The following is an 18,107-nucleotide window of genomic DNA, read 5'->3' as shown; positions in this document are numbered from 1 at the left end:
CAAAAAAGAAAACAGAGAAAAAAGGAAACCCAAAACAAATTGGGATGCCAAAAAATAAAAAAAAACACAAAATATTTTTTAAAGATTGGTTATCTTGGCATGGTCAGTAACCATCAGTCGGTCATCAGTCGGTTGGTAGTCTGAGTCTGGACTGTGCTGTCCCGTTAGGTTCAGTTTTCTTTTGCGGTTCCCTTGTATAGGGTCCGTCCGTTTGTGTTTTGGGTTGTTATTGTTATTGCCATAGTCTCTGTTTAATTTTAATTAAGACATCTTTACTTACATAATACTAAATGCGTCACAGAGCATGAAAATATGAACACGGCTAAAAAAGCCAACGAGACTAGAAACAGATAAAAGAAGCGATAATTACGTTTACCCACACAATTGCCAACCTAGAAAGAAAAATACCAAGAAGAACAAAAGAAAAAAAGTGAAAGTGGGCAGAGACAAAGAACAAACAATGGAATAAGAAAAAAAAAATAATAAAACGACAAAACAGGATGACAAAGATGTTGAAAGGGCGACATGATGGTGTAAATGGTTAGGCTGATGCTGATGATAATGATGATGGGCACAACGGTGAAGGATAAACTATGAGCATAACATTAATTAGAAATTGTCCCTTAAATCTAAGTGAGTCTCAAAACAAAGAACGCCCCCTACTTTGGAGTCATAAAGTGATGTGGGGGGCTTTGAGCACAGATAACGTAGGCGGTTGTTATTCAAACTTGGCCTGGAACATTATAAATATGTCCTAAAAAATAAAGCACTTGATTTGTAGAACTACATTTTTTTCCCGAATCGATCGAGAGAGAAGATTTTACTATCCAACAATGCTAAGCATTATGCATTCCATCTTCTGTCAAGAGACTAAAAATATATTCGTTATGTTCATACTCTTCTAATTGGATTTTCCCTCACAGAATAAAATAAATCGTTTGTAATATCTTTGGAGGCCACCGTAGCGCAGAGGTTAGCATGTCCGCCTATGACGCTGAACGCCTGGGTTCGAATCCTGGCGAGACCAACAGAAAAAATTTTCAACGGTGGTTTTCCCCTCCCAATGCTGGCAACCTTTGTGAGGTACTATGCCATGTAAAACTTCTCTGCCCAGTGGTGTCGCACTGCGGCACGCCGTTCGGACTCGTCTATAAAAAGAAGGCCCCTTATCATTGAGCATAAACTTGCATCGGACTGCACTCATCGATAGGTGAGCAGTTTGCCCCTGTTCCTTAGTGGAATGTTCATGGGCAAAATTTGCATTTGCAATATCTTTGCGACAAACAAATCTTTTTTATTGGGGACGTACAATTTTTAAGGAGGGGTATTACTACCCACCACTATTCAACATTAGTCGTGAATTTGCCACTTTTTGATGTAAAAGGCAATTCGTTTACGATAGGATTTTTAGTAATTTCGTTGGTGGCAAAGGATGATTTTATTACAAATGTGGAAATTGTTTACTCCAAAAAACGCTTTTTTTTAACGAAAAGATTATTCATTTGATTTGTATAACCACCACCGTAGGATAGGGGTTATATTCATTTTATCATTCCGTTTGCAACACATCGAAATATCAATTTCCGACCCTACAAAGTATATATATTTCGGATCGTCGTAAAATTCAAAGACGATTTAACAATGTCCGTGTGTCTGTCCGTCCATCTGTTGTAATCACTCTAGAGCCTTCAAAAATTGAGATATTGAGCTGAAATTTGGCACAGATACGTGTTTTTGATGCACGCTGGTTAAGTCCTTGAACGGGCCAAATTGGACCATATTTGGATATAGCTGCTATATAAACCGATTTTCCGATAAAGGGTCTGAAGGCCATAAAAGATTTATTTTTTATCCGATTTCGCTGAAATTTAAAACAGTGAGAAGCTTTAGGCCTCCCGACATCTGACCCAAATATGGTTCAGATCGGACTATATTTAGATATAGGTGCTATATTGACCGATCTGTCGATAAAGGGTCTGAATACCATAAAAGCTTTATTTTTTATCCAATTTCGCTGAAATTTGGAATAGTGCGCGGTTTTAAGCCTTTCAACATTCGATCCAAATATGGTAAAGATCGGACTATACTTAGATATAGCTGCCATATAGACCGATCTCCCGATAAAGAGTTTGAAGCCCATTAAAGCCCTATTTATTACCCGATTTCGTTGAAATTTGAAACAGTGAACAGTTTGATGCCTCCCAACATAGGACCCAAATATGGTTCAGATCGGACTATACTTAGATATAGCTGCCATATTGACCGATCTGCCTATAAAGGGTCTGAAGCCCATAAAAGCCCTATTTATTACCCCATTTCGCTGAAATTTGAAACAGGGGGTTATTTTAAGCCTCCCGACGTCTGATCGGACTATATTTAGATATAGGTGCTATATTGACCGATCTGCCGATTAAGGGTCTGAAGACCATAACAGCTTTATTTATTACCCGATTTCGCTGAAATTTGAAATAGTGCGCAGTTTTAAGCCTCTCAACATCCAACCCAAATATGGTACAGATCGGACTATATTGAAATATAGCTGCCATATAGACCGATCCCCCGATAAAGGGTCTGAAGGCAATAAAAGCTTTAGTTTTTATCCGATTTCACTGAAATTTGGAATAATGCGCAGTTTTAAGCCTCTCAATATCCGACCCGAATATGGTCCAGATCGGACTATATTGAGATGTAGCTGCCATATAGACCGATCTCCCGAAAAAGGGTCTGAAGACCATAACAGCTTTACTTATTACCCGATTTCGCTGAAATTTAGAATAGTGCGCAATTTTAAGCCTCTCAACATCCGACCCAAATATGGTTCAGATCGGACTATATTTAGATATAGCTGCCATATAGACCGATCCCCCGATAAGGGGTGTGAAGCCCATAAAAGCCCTATTTATTACCCAATTTCGCTGAAATTTGAAACAGTGAGTAGTTTGACGCCTCCCAACATAGGACCCAAATATGGTTCAGATCGGACTATATTTAGATATAGGTGCTATATTGACCGATCTGCCGATTAAGGGTCTGAAGACCATAACAGCTTTATTTATTACCCGATTTCGCTGAAATTTGAAATAGTGCGCAGTTTTAAGCCTCTCAACATCCAACCCAAATATGGTACAGATCGGACTATATTGAAATATAGCTGCCATATAGACCGATCCCCCGATAAAGGGTCTGAAGGCAATAAAAGCTTTAGTTTTTATCCGATTTCACTGAAATTTGGAATAATGCGCAGTTTTAAGCCTCTCAACATCCGACCCGAATATGGTCCAGATCGGACTATATTGAGATGTAGCTGCCATATAGACCGATCTCCCGAAAAAGGGTCTGAAGACCATAACAGCTTTACTTATTACCCGATTTCGCTGAAATTTAGAATAGTGCGCAATTTTAAGCCTCTCAACATCCGACCCAAATATGGTTCATATCGGACTATATTTAGATATAGCTGCCATATAGACCGATCTCCCGATAAAGAGTTTGAAGCCCATTAAAGCCCTATTTATTACCCGATTTCGTTGAAATTTGAAACAGTGAATAGTTTGATGCCTCCCAACATAGGACCCAAATATGGTTCAGATCGGACTATACTTAGATATAGCTGCCATATTGACCGATCTGCCGATAAAGGGTCTGAAGCCCATAAAAGCCCTATTTATTACCCCATTTCGCTGAAATTTGAAACAGGTGGTTATTTTAAGCCTCCCGACGTCTGATCGGACTATATTTAGATATAGCTGCCATATAGTCCGATCCCCCGATAAGGGGTCTGAAGCCCATAAAAGCCCTATTTATTACCCAATTTCGCTGAAATTTGAAACAGTGAGTAGTTTGACGCCTCCCAACATAGGACCCAAATATGGTTCAGATCGGACTATATTTAGATATAGGTGCTATATTGACCGATCTGCCGATAAAGGGTCTGAAGACCGTAACAGCTTTATTTATTACCTGATTTCGCTGAAATTGAAATAGTGCGCAGTTTTAAGCCTCTCAACATCCGACCCAAATATGATTCAGATCGGACTATATTGAGATATAGCTGCCATATAGACCGATCTCCCGATAAAGGGTCTGAAGGCCATAAAAGCTTTATTTTTTATCCGATTTCGCTGAAATGTGCAACAGTGGGTTGTTTTTAGCCTCTCAACATCCGACCAAAACATGGTTCAGATCGGACTATATATAGATATAGCTGACATATAGACCGATCTGCCGATAAGGGTCTGAAGGCCATAAAAGCTTTAGTTGTTATTAGATTTCACTGAAATTTGGAATAATGCGCAGTACTAAGCCTCTCAACATCCGACCCAAATATGGTACAGATCGGACTATATTTAGATATAGCTGCCATATAGATCTCCCGATAAAGGGTCTGAAGACCATAACAGCTTTATTTTTTATCCGATGTCGCTGAAATTTGAAATAGTGCGCAGTTTTAAGCCTCTCAATATCCGACCTATATATGGTACAGATCGGACTATATATAGATATAGCTGTCATATAGACCGATCTGCCGATATGGGGTCTGAAGCCCATAAAAGCTTTATTTTTCAACCGATTTCGCTGAAATTTGCAACAGTGGATTATGTGCCAAACTTCATTGAAATCGGATGAGAAATTACCAATTCATTGCCTCAAGACTTTATGTCTGGAGATCGGTCTATATAGCGGCTATATATAACTAAAATCCGATTTTATGAGATCAGAAGATCAGGTTTATATACAAAGAATACGAAATAATCAAAAATTGTTTGGAAAATTTTTAATTACCCGGTAGAAACCCATCGCTATACATACAAAGCCTTCCAAATAAAAAACTTGACCCTCAGCATATCTTAAACGGTTTAAATATAAAATTTTTTTTCCTATTCCAATATCTACAAGAATTTTGGCTAATTACTCCCAGGTTTGCTTAAAGGTTAGTTGCAACCCCTCCCCCAAGTTAAAGGCAGTACTTACATGAAAGGGTTACCCAACTAGTTATTAGAGCTAACTGTGTCCTAAGAACAACCCGAAGAACTACTTTAAGTTACACAAATAATGCCCCTTTTTATTTAGTACATGAAAAACATAAGTGTCCCGAATTAGTTGTCCAAGCAAAAATTGGATAAATATTTCCTTGCCTTTTTATGTTGCTGAGTTTAACTCTTTCACCTATATTTTTATACCCTCCACCATAGGGTGGGGGGTATACTAATTTCGTCATTCTGTTTGTAACACCTTGAAATATGCATCTGAGACCCCATGAAGTATATATATTCTTGATCGTTATATCATTTTAAGTCGATCTAGCCATGTCCGTCCGTCCGTCTGTCTGTCGAAAGCAGGCTAACTTTCGAAGGTGTAAAGCTAGTCGCTTGAAATTTCGCACAAATACCTTTTATTAGTGTAGGTCGGTTGGGATGGTAAATGAGCAAAATCGGTCCATGTTTTGATATAGCTGCCATATAAACAGATCTTGGGTCTTGACTTTTTGAGCCTCTAGAGGGCGCAATTCTCGCCTGATTTGATTGAAATTTTGCACGAGGTATTTTGGTATCACTTCCAACAACTGCGCTAAGTATGGTTCAAATCGATCCATAACCTGATATAGCTGTCATTTAAACCTATCTGAGGTCTTGACTTCTTGAGCCAATAGAGGGCGCAGTTATTATCCGATTTTGCTGAAATTTTGCACGAAGTGTTTTGGTATCACTTCCAACAACTGTGTTAAGTATGATTCAAATCGGTTCATAATCTGATATAGCTGTCATATAAACCCATCTGGGGTCTTGACTTCTTGTGCCACTAGAGGGCGCAATTATTAGCCGACTTGACTGACGTGTTTTATTTTGACTTCCAATAACTGTGCCAAGTATGGCGCAAATCGGTAAATAACCTGATATAGCTGCCATATAAACCCATCTGAGATCTTGACTTCTTGAGCCTCTAGAGGGCGCAATTCTCATCCGATTTGGAAGAAATTTTGTACAACGGCTTCTCTCATGACCCTCAATCGATCAATATCTTGATACAGCTCCCATATAAGCCGATCTCTCGATTTTGCTTCTTGAGCCCCTACAAGGAGCAATTCTTATCGGAATGAACTGAAATATTACACAATGACTTCTACAATGTTCAGCATTCATGTATGGTCCAAATCGGACTATAACTTGATATAGCTCCAATAGCATAACAGTTCTTATTCAATATTGTTTGTTTGCCTAAAAAGAGATACCGCGCATAGAACTCGACAAATGCGGTCCATGGGGGAGGGTATATATTGGGTTGCCCAAAAAGTAATTGCGGATTTTTTAAAAGAAAGTGAATGCATTTTTAATAAAACTTAGAATGAACTTTAATCAAATATACTTTTTTTACACTTTTTCTCTAAAGCAAGCTAAAAGTAACAGCTGATAACTGACAGAAGAAAGAATGCAATTACAGAGTCACAAGCTGTGAAAATTTTGTCAACGCCGACTATATGAATAATCCGCAATTACTTTTTGGGCAACCCAATAAGATTCGGCCCGGCCGAACTTCGCGCGCTCTTACTTGTTTTTTTTTCAAATACACATTTCCCTGATCATGACGCATGGGATTACTAATGAAAAATTATGTGTTTATAATTTTATTGCAATAAAACGTAAATTTTTCAAATTTTAAAACAGTGTACCTATGTATATGACCACCACTGTACATTTGATTCAAAACGAGATGCCTTCACTTAATTGTACATAAAAACGTGGGATGTTAATCGATTTCAATGATCAATGTCTCATTTTGTTCATTGGTTATGTGGCTTCTCACAAAGGTTATAAGCCAGTTTTGGATTTGTTTGATTTACAAGGAATGAAAACATTCACCTTTTACCCAAAAATATAACTTCTACGTGATTTGTGAGTGATCTTTTTCAATATTTAAATAGAATAGACGTCATTTTGGTCATTATTAGGCAAAAGTTCAAAAGTCATTAGCTAATTAGCACACAAATAAAATAAAATCCCAGACCCCGAGCGAGCTAAACTTAAGTTGGCAGTTTCACCTAAACTTAAGTTCGAAGTTTCATATTTAATAAATTAAAAAAATTGCGTTGCATCAACACCATGACAATGTGTCAGTGTTCGCTTAGGAAAGGAAGTTAATTAAATTGTAACTCCCTTACAAGAAGTTGTTGGTGGTTTTCTTTTCCAAGTTTCGCCAACGAAGCAAATGAAAAACTAATTAAAAACATAGCAAAACCAAGTAAATAAATATGATATCTAATTAAACAATTGAAAAATTCCCAGAGTGGAAAAAAAGAGGGGAAGAAGGCAAAATTCTCACTAATTGTCTGTCATAGGTTGGTAGAGAAGATACGCATAACCTACTCGTGTATTCATTTAAAGAACTTTAGATCTTTTCCCATTTCCATATCAGATGTCACAGATTCAACAAATACTACTTCAACCCTAAGGGCAAGAACTAGAAGAAAAAAAATATGGATATGAAAGGACCTGCAATGCGATATGTTGGCACAGTAACCAACTAAGCATTCAGATCGCACACATTTCTACACACATATGCACATTCTGAACTCGTATGTATGCATGTTTTTATGGACAACTTCCTTTCACTTCCTGGAAGTGCTATACACATACCCTCACATTTTTATATGTTAGCGGTTCCCCAGCTTTCGTGACAAACGAAATATAAAATTAAAAAATCATAATTTATTTTTATATGCTAGCGGTTCCCCAGCTTTCGTGACAAACGAAATATAAAATTAAAAAATCATAATTTATGTATTTAATGTGACTTTAAACAGCTGTGATTGAATCCATAGCAATCGCATTTGTCGAGTTCTATGCGCGGTATCTCTTTTTAGGCAAACAAAGAATATTGAATAAGAACTGCTATGCTAATGGAGCTATATCAAGTTATAGCCCGAGTCGGACCATAAATGAATGCTGAACATTGTAGAAGTCATTGTGTAATTCATTCAGTTCATTCGGATAAGAATTGCGCCTTGTAGGTGCTCAAGAAGCAAAATCGGGGGATTATGGGAGCTGTATCAAGCTATTGATCCATTCAGACCATATTAGACACGTATACTGAAGGTCATGAGAGAAGCCGTTGTACAAAATTTCTTTCAAATCGGATGAGAATTGCGCCCTCTAGAGGCTCAAGAAATCAAGATACCAGATCGGTTTATAAGGCAGCCATACCGATTATACCGATTTGCACCATTCTTAACACAGTTATTGAAAGTCATAACAAAACACCTCGTGCAAAATTTGAGGCAAATAGGATAATAGTTGCGCCCTCTAGCGGCTCAAGAAGTCAAGACCTCAGATAGGTTTATATGACAGCTATACCAGAATATGAACCGATTTGAATCATACTTAACACGGTTGTTGGAAGTGATACCAAAACACTACGTGCAAAATTTCAGTCGAATCGAATATGGATTGCGTCCTCTAGTAGCTCAAGAAGTCAAGACCCAATATCGGTTTATATGACAGCTATATCAGATTATGAACCGATTTGAATCATACTTAACACAGTTGTTGGAAGTGATACCAAAACACTACGTGCAAAATTTCAGTCAAATCGGACGAAAATTGCGCCCTCTAGAGGCTCAAGAAGTCAAGAACCAAGATCGGTTTATATGGCAGCTATACCAAACATGAACCGAATTGGCCCATTTACAATCCCAACCGACCTACACTAAAAAGAAGTATTTGTGCAAAATTTCAAGCGGCTAGCTTTACTCCTTCGAAATTTACAGTGCTTTCGACAGACAGACGGACGGATATGGCTTGATCGACTTAAAATGGCATGACGATCATGCCATGACTTAATGGGGTCTCAGACGCATATTTCGAGGTGTTACAAACAGAATAGCGTAATTAGTATACCCCAATCCTATGGTGGAGGGTATAAAAATTGTGTGTCCCATGACATAAATATAAGGGAGAAAGTGGCACGAGGCACGCCACAAGAAGACATTTTATCGCCACTCCTATGGGTGATCAACATAACTGACCTATTACGGTTGTTGATTGAGGAGCGATTTGAACCCCTCTGCTACGCAGACGATGTTTTAATACTTCTAAGGGGCAAGGATCCGAACGAGCTATGCAGAAGGGTGGAAAGGGTCTTGCATATGGTATATGACTGGGCTAGACCCAGAGAAGACTCAAATATGCCTGTTCACGAGGAAGACGAAGGTGAGGCAATTTAACGCACCACGTTTCCTCAATAAGACGATTTCGATATCTGACAAGGTCAAATACTTAGGTGCGATCTTCTATAGGAAACTAAATTGGAAGCGTCACATTCGGAAGCGTACTGAGAAGGCTCACCGATGTTGGGCACTATGTAGACGGGCCGTAGGCTCGAAATGGGGCCTGAATCCGAGCATAGTCCACTGGCTCTACAGGAGCGTGATTAGACCAATACTTACTTACGCAACTTAAGGACCATACAACAGGATGTGAGGACATATTGTCGTGGCATAGGCGGAGCATTGAGGACCACGCCCATTAGGGCACTGGAGACTTTTCTAGATATCCGACCCATTGACATACAGATTATGTGTGAGGGAGCCGCTGCGGCTGTGAGACTTAAGGCGACGGGAGAATGGATTGAGGGTGGGAGCATCTCATACCATCGCGGGCTATATTTAGATATAGCTGCCATATAGACCGATCTCCAGATAAAGGATCTGAAGCCCATAAAAGCTTTATTTTTAGTTTTAGGCCACCCGCCATCCGTCCTATACCGTCCGACCTATATTTATTAACCACTCAATGTCTGTGCTGAATTCCGGTGCTTAAGTTATCCAATTTTGATCGGATTGTGACGAAAGGGGGTTTACATATATACCGGAGGTGGTGGGTACCCAAAGATCGGCCCGGCCAAACTAAACGCCTTTTCACTTGTTTTCAACATATTCCAGCTCAAGATCATATTCAATGCTTTCTATTCAAAGAATACCATAGCAAAGAAGTTATAAAAGTTTGACAAGTGTGTGCTGTTTTCAGCGGTGTGTTTCCACTTTTGACGCTGAACGCCTGGGTTCGAATCCTGGCGAGACTATTAGAAAATTTTTCAGCGGTGGTTTTCCCCTCCTAATGCTGGCAACATTGGTGAGTTACTTTGCCATGTAAAACTTCTCTCCAAAGAGATTTCGCACTGCGGCATGCCGTTCGGACTCGGAGCCTTCTCATTGAGCTTAAAAACTTGAATCGGACTGCACTCTTTGATATGTGAGAAGTTTGCCCCAGTTCCTTAGGGGAATGTTCATGGGCAAAATTTGAAAAAATTTGCAACCACTTTAAAACCACTTTTTGTTCTTAAACCTCATTTTATATTCTCACAGTCCATACATGTTGCTCTCCACCATTTTCTGATATTTTGCAATCATATCATATGATATTCTAACACTCATAACTGTTTTTTGAACAATTGGGTTCCTTAGGATCATTTCGGTTCCATTAAACCATTTATTGTCTTATAAATTTTTGTATTCTGTCTATCATTGCCGCTTCTAGTATCGATAATCGCCCCAAAATTAACCTCTGATTGCTATTTAGTTCTCCTTAGCTTTATAGAGCGCTTGGAGACTCTTCATCGATGAGAGAGTGTGCATTCCATTTAAGTAGCTTCACTTCACACAAAAGAGGAAAGAGAAGCAGTGAAGGAAAAAGAAATGCAGATAAAAACAAACTTGAACAAGAAAAATGAACCCACTTCATAGAAAGAGAGATAGAAAGAGAAAAAAACCCATCGCATATAAAAAGGAAGCAACAAAAGTTGCACGAGGTGATGAGTGTATTAGTGATAGTGGTGCTAGATACGGCTGCACTTGTTGTAGCCGTCTTCGCTTTGCTGATGGAAGTAGTGCTGGTGATGGTGAATGGCACTACTACTACTACTACTAGCAGTCACACTGCGGCCAAATGAGACTACTCCCTGTTCACAGGTATGAAAGTGTTTGTGCATGGTTGGTTGCTTTGCTGGCGTTTGAGTGTCCGTCAGTCGGTCGGTTCATTCATTCATTCATACACTCACTTGGCTTTCCCCTTCATTTTACCAGGGCAACATACTCGCATCGCATTTGATTCATTTTTTGGTTATTTTTGTATTTTCCTCCTATTTTGCTATGGCAAGATGAAAAGGATTTTTTGTTTTTTTTTGTCTGCTTTTGCAATTTTCCATTGCTTTGGGTTCTTTGCCTTGCGAGCGTAACTTTTTTCTTTTTTTCCATGATGTTACAACAACATATACACCGACAAATGCAACACTTTCGCTTTAACACACTCTGAAGGTCGTTTCATTTATAACGGCTGCCATGGTAAAGGTGTTCATGTGTGTGAGTGACTGTGTGAGTTTATGAAAAGAGAAATCGCCTAGTCTGCCGGAAGAGACAAGGTGTTGGTTTATCCCACAAACATGCATTCGACAAGCTTTTTTGTTCAAAAGGATATGTGTGAAAATTTGTATGTGTGTGTGTGTGACTGCATGTGTAAGCATGTGTTATGAAAATCGTTGACGTTGTTGTTGTTGTTTATTAATGGCAAATTCATTCATTTTATGTTGCTCGTGCCGCCTGAATTGCCTGTGTCTCTGTTGTCTATGACTTGCGGCTTCTACTAATTATCATTCGAGAAAATATCAACGATGCTTTACAATTGCTGCGCCCATCGGCAATGCTTTTGAGATTGTCACTCATACAGCCAAACAGACTGTCAGGCAGTCACTTAGTCAGTCTCTGGGTGTTTACAAGGGATTTTGTTTGTCTTGTCAAGCAATAGTCGCCGGCCGATGAATATCTAGGCAATTATCCTGTCTCAAACAATTGTGCGTATTAGCACAAAAGGCTCGCCTTCAACCACCACCATCACAAGCGCACACACAATTATCTCCTTAAAACAGGGTGGATAGAAATGAAAACACAAAATTGAATTTTTTAACAGATTGTAAACAGGCTCCTTTACTGGGATGACTGTTGTCTTAGATTCGACCTAACACTACATTTGAGGTACATTTGTAAGGTCACCAAGGTCGGAGAGGAACCATATCGTCCAGAGAGGGAGAGCTGAGCCCCTGCCCTAACATCAAAACATCACCGTGACTCTTTTATCCTTTCGTCCAAGCGGTTTGGGACAAATTGTAACGTTGACCAATCTGACGAATGAGTCAGGATTACTATTTTCGTCTGCCTTCCCTACCAAATTCATTGGCAGTCCATATAAATCCAGATTTCCGGGTGTGGGTGATGATTTCGATTGAAAGGCCGTGCATATGTAACAACAGTTGCAATGATATGTTCAGATAAGATTCATCACTTCATTCGCGATACCATCCCGGAACCATTTTTCGAATATAAATCTCAATAGGCTTTGTATTTGGCATTGCTTCCGACCCAGCCTATGGTGAAGACTCCTGAGAGATTACGATTGAGGGCTTTGGTCAGGATGCTCCTAGGTAGATTTCACCAGAAGAAGAACGATGAGCATCTGTAGTGAATCCAATGGCAGCCGGTTGTACGTACCGCATTGACCTGATGGAATTCTCATCGGCAAGGGCTGCCGCCTCAGTGTATAACACACTGCTACAACAACAACATACAACAACAACCGCTACGGAACGTAGCATAGCGAACGCTATCTTAGAAGACTAAATACCTGGGGGTACTACTTAATCAGAGACTGAACTGAAAATGAAACGTCAATAACTTTCTGTTGTAACTCGATGAGTAGAAGCTGGGGTCTTAGGTTGGGGACCGTACACTGTGTGCTTAGTGGTGTGGTTCGTCTGATCAGCTACTGGAATCAGGTCTGTCATGAGGCTCTGCATCGGGGGTTTGGTTTGGTATCGGACTTTGAGTAGATAGGGAATCTTCGCCGCGATGGTGCTTATCTCAAGAGAGAGGAAAAGCCACCAAGAAGATATGCTTAAAAGTTGTACGTTGAAAGTGACGAATCTGGCGCCCCTCGAAACGACTACAATATTCAAATTTGTGTGAGACTATTTACATTTACATAACGATTTAACGATGTCCGTCTGTCCGTCCGTATGTCCATCGGTCTGTCCTTCCGCTGTCCGTCCGTCCGTCCGTCTGTCCGTCCGTCTGTCCGTCCGTCTGTCAGACCGTCCGTCTGTCCGTCTGTCCGTCCGTCCGTCTGTCCGTACGTCTGCCTGCCTGTCTGTCTGTCCGTCCGCCCGTCTGTTTGTTCTTCCGTTTGTCCGTCCGTCTGTCCGTCCGTCTGTCCGTCCGTCTGTTCGTCCGTCCGTCTGTCCATCCGTAAGTCTGTTCGTCTGTCCGTACGTCCGTACGTCCATCCGTCTGTCCGTCCGTCTGTCTGTCTGTCTGTCCGTCCGTCCGTCCGTCCGTCTGTTGTAATCACTCTAGAGCTTTTAAAAATTGAGATATTGTGCTGAAATTTGGCAACGACACGTCTTTTTGATGCTCGTTGGTTAAATTCCTGAATGGGCCAAATCGGACCATATTTGGATATAGCTGCTATATAGACCGATTTTCCGATAAAGGGTCTAATGCACATAAAAACTTTATTTTTCATCCGATTTTGCTGAAATTTGAAACAGTGAGTAGCTTAAGGCTTCCCGACAACTGACCTAAATATGGTACAGATTGGACTTTATTTAGATATAGCTGCCATATATACCGATATCCCGATAAAAGGTCTGAAGCCCATAAAAGCTTTATTTATTACCTGATTTCGATGAAATTTGAAGCGGTGGGTTATTTTAAGCCTCCCGACATTTGACCTTAATATGGATTAGATCGGTCCATATTTATATATAGCTGGCATATAGACCGATCTCCCGATAAAGGATCTGAAGGCCATAAAAGCTTTAATTATCACCCGATTTCGCTGAAATTTGCAAAAATGGGTTATTTTAAGCCTCTCAACATCTGACCCAAATATGGTGCAGATCGGTCTATATTTAGATATAGCTGTTATATAGACCGATCTGCCGATAAGGGGTCTGAAGCCAATAAAAACTTTATTTATTACCCGATTTCGCTGAAATTTTTAACACTGAGTAGGTTAAGACCTCCAAACAACCAACCTAAATATGGTTCTGATCGGACTATATTTAGATATAGCTGCCATATAGACCGATCTGCCGATAAGGGGTCTGAAGCCCATAAAAGCTTTATTTATTACCCGATTTTGCTGAAATTTGAAACTGGGAGTTGGCTGAGAGTTTTCAGATCAGTTTATAATTGGATATATCGGCCAAAAAGACCAATATTTTGTTCTACAAAATTGAATAGTGACATATATATTAGACCACTCAATATCGGTGCCGGATTTGGGTGCATAAGTTATCCAATTTTCACCAAATTGTGACCAAAGGGTATTTACATATATACCCGAGGTGGTGGGTATCCAAAGTTCGGCCCGGTCGAACTTAATACCTTTTTCGTTTTTTTCATATTTTTTATTGCTAATTTTTGGTTCACCCTCTGCATCAAGTTGTATGCAACAACGCACCAAAATGAGATGTTTGTATCCAATGTGTTTAACTTGATGATGGCGCCCCCATTGAGCTGACTTTGGTTGACGGCTGTGAGGCTTAATGGCTAATGACGTTATTGTTGGCTAGGGTCTTTTATTTCGAGGTTTTGTATTCGATGTTGTAGTAGCTCTTCTCGTTGGGACTTTAAGCATTTTTGAGGTTTTGTTTAAACGCTTTGCATATTTATGGAAATGCACACCAACGACACCTTACCTTTACCTTTCCTCCACCCCCATCGGATTTAATTGTTATTTAGGGCATCTGTTGGTATTCAAAGGTAGGTGAGTCGTTAGCTCAAAAGAAAAATCAAAACAATTAACCTGTAAAGAAAAATCCAAGCAAAAAAGCTGTTGCTGATGGACCACACCAAAGGATCTTTGATGAGCAGCAGCAGCAGCACTATGACAGGAATGCGGTATAGGCCTTTGTTTGCAACATCATTTCCCCTGCTATTGTTTATTTTGTATACACACACAGAAGTGGAATATCCCCGAAAATTTGACATAACAAATCGGTGTAACAGCTTGTCATTGTCCACGGGGTAATGGTAAAATGCCGTTTCACCGTTAATTAGACAAAGGCATTAACAACATTATACCGTCGCCAAAAATTAAGCTTAATAATCAGAAATTGTTTTCCATAAAGAATTGCATTAAAGAATTTATGAAACCTCAACAAAAATGTTAATGACTTTCCGGGTAAATGTGTTTGTGTGTGTGTGTGTGTGGTGTAGCTTTATGGTAAGTTTAAATGCCTCAGCTTCTGCGAATTCATAAAAACAAAAAGGTCTCGGTTAAACTTTCTTCTTATTAATTCTTAAAATGTTATGCACTTAAAAAACTTTTGGGAGCCATAAAATACGTAGGCTTACTTCTTTCGCTTTATCTAATGTTCTTTAATTATCCCTTTAAGGTAGCCTAAAACAAAGGATTTGGGTTTTGCTCTAAGGTGTTGTAAAGGTTAAAACAAAAGAGTTTTCACGCTTTTTTATGATGGAAAATAATCGCTGGTGACATTGGATTAATTAACAAAGGGCGCAAGAGAATTTGTAATCAAGTAAGAAACCTAAGGCCAGGTTTTTGTTTATAATTGAGAGTGCTTTCTTCCCTTTTTTAAGGGGACAACAATTATTCGATTTTTATGTAGCATACATTTAGGGGCATATTATTTAACACATATGGCATCAGTCCACAAATGTGAAAAAAGTTAATCAAAAATATTATAGCTCGGGTACCCAGTACAGGGGTGTGTTGGGTTCGATGCACACCAGAGGCTTTGGTCAGTCGCTACTGGGATATCAGAAGGCACCAAAAGTGTCCAAAAGGATGGACAACATCAAAAATGAACCTATTTGGGCTTTATTTGGTTATCGTAGGGATGATGAAATGTCCAATCATGAGCGCCAATGCTGCAATGTTTCTTACAATGGAAACCGTACTTGTAGGAGCTGTATGAGATAATGAGAGGTAACATAGCTATGATTGCTTCTAAGGGTTTGAAACATTGAACCGCTAGATGGGGATATACAAAATACAAAATTTTGCCCATGAACATTCCACTAAGAAACAGGGGCAAACTTCTCACATATCAATGAGGGCAGTCCGATTCAAGTTTTAAGGCTCAATGATAAGGGGCCTCCTCTTTATAGCCGAGTCCGAACGGCGTGCCGCAGTGCGACACCTCTTTGGAAATAAGTTTTACATGGCATAGTACCTCACAAATGTTGCCAGCATAAGAAGGGGAAAACCACCGCTGAAAATTTTTCTGATGGTCTCGCCAGGATTCGAACCCAGGCGTTCAGCGTCATAGGTGGACATGCTAACGGTGGCCTCCCGGGATATATAAAAGCTAAAAACCAATTTCAGTTGTTTTACTTAAAAAAGTATTTTCTCAAAATTTTAAGGACATAGCTATATCCATTCGGAGGAAAGACCGACAGCGCTAAAATCGATTTAAAATTTAGTAGAGACCTAAGCGCCCTTTATAAAAGACAGTATACAATCACATTATCAACGTGTTGGTTGCAATTTTCAGTTGCCAGTGTGTCGTATACGTTTTGAAAACAATGGCCTGTTAATCATACGACACATGGTACCACCAGTTTTTAATTTCAAACCAAATAAAATTATTTTAAAATGTTTTGGGAGGTAGCTACTTCACGATTGGATATATTTCTTCATGTTGGAGGTGCACAAGGGTAGTTTTTAAACCAAATGTTAAAAGAAGGTTAGAGTGAGATTAAATACTTTAAACCCATTAGTGCTTTGCCGTCTTAAAAACAATGGAATGGCAGGCATCCGAAGCATTTTTACAGGCCTTCAAGTAGTTCACCACGGTCTTTCAAAAAACTTTTCGAGCTACCAAAACTTAGTTTGTCCCACTTTAAAATTTTTTTATTCGCTGGACATACAGTGCTGAAAAACCTCTACAAAAACAATATCTGCAAAATCTGTTTTGGTTTCGGAGATGGATTATGGCCAAGGCCGGCTTTGTATTTTGTGATTTACGAAAACATATGTGGTTGGATTTTCATTCAGATTCTACTCGTTCTCAAAGGGAAGATCTTTGATATTTTTCTTTTGCTTCATTCTACGGTGCATCACTACATGGTATTGTGCATCATCGGAAGAAGCGTATTTTTTGAACATGAAGACCCCTTACATGTATTGGCGTTTGGAGAAAGAAAACGATCTTACATAAGGAAATCATGGTTAGTATTGGGTTAAGAGTTTACGAAAGGACGGAGTCCCTAGTATGTATTCTTGTGGTTTTTGGGATTTTGGGGGGTGTATGTCGGACCTCATAATTCTAGCCACCTGGACATTTTAGTGAACTTTGTTTGTCTGAGATAATGGACGAGGCGCTTTAGATGACGGTCTTTTGGTTTTAGAGGTTAATGCTAGGAAAAATGAATTGGTCTCGTTTTCACGTAGGACGAAAGTATCTGAGTTTAGATTACCAAGGCGACAAGGAGTAGGTTTGAAACTTTCAGAGTAGGTTAAGTTGCTTGGAGTGATATTTTATACAGTCATCTGAACCGGAGCTTGTATAGGGAATCTGGACAAAGAAAGGATTTTTTGGCCCTTCATGCTAAAAGCTCGTAGAAAGCAAATGGAATTAACAATCTAGGCCTATGGTATTATTGTACTCAGAGGTGGTGCGAACAGCTCTAATGCGACATGACATGCGACAAAATACGTGTCGCATATATAGTACGACTATACCCACCATCCTATAGTGGTGGGTAAAAAAGTAAGTAATGACGTGAATTAGAGTTTCGATTTTTTTGTTCTTGTATCCACATTCCCGTCAAGCCCTTATAGGTGAGCAAGCTCGTTCCGGTCCAAAGGATCAATCGCCTCGGGAACAGGGTGGCCATTGGCTCTTTAAAGGCGCCCATATCTCGCCTTGTCATATCGAGCATCCTAGGCACTCAGTATTTGTGCAAGAGCCGGTGCCACCCGACTTCTCACTGAGACTCTCTGCTCGATTCCGCTGATTATCCGCGACTGCCGTTGTTGCAACTCCGTATGGAGCATTCCACTATTCGCAACCTGTGGACTCGCCTGGTAACTCGC

At 39.7% G+C, this 18,107-nt stretch overlaps 1 protein-coding gene across 4 annotated transcripts in view; it reads right to left on the bottom strand.

Annotated features, from left to right (window-relative positions):
* LOC106092868 (palmitoyltransferase app) overlaps positions 1-18,107 on the bottom strand; it is a 448,575-nt gene that overhangs the window by 33,425 nt on the left and 397,043 nt on the right. For all 4 annotated transcript variants that reach the window (XM_059360946.1, XM_059360942.1, XM_059360945.1 and 1 more), the window contains exon 8: positions 281-392. In XM_059360946.1, the coding sequence (XP_059216929.1) occupies positions 281-392 (112 nt within the window). The remainder of the gene's footprint in view (positions 1-280; positions 393-18,107) is intronic.

The sequence above is a fragment of the Stomoxys calcitrans genome, chromosome 1 (assembly GCF_963082655.1).
Source record: "Stomoxys calcitrans chromosome 1, idStoCalc2.1, whole genome shotgun sequence".
Lineage (NCBI taxonomy): Eukaryota > Metazoa > Arthropoda > Insecta > Diptera > Muscidae > Stomoxys > Stomoxys calcitrans.
This window is presented reverse-complemented; position numbering and strand designations above follow the sequence as displayed.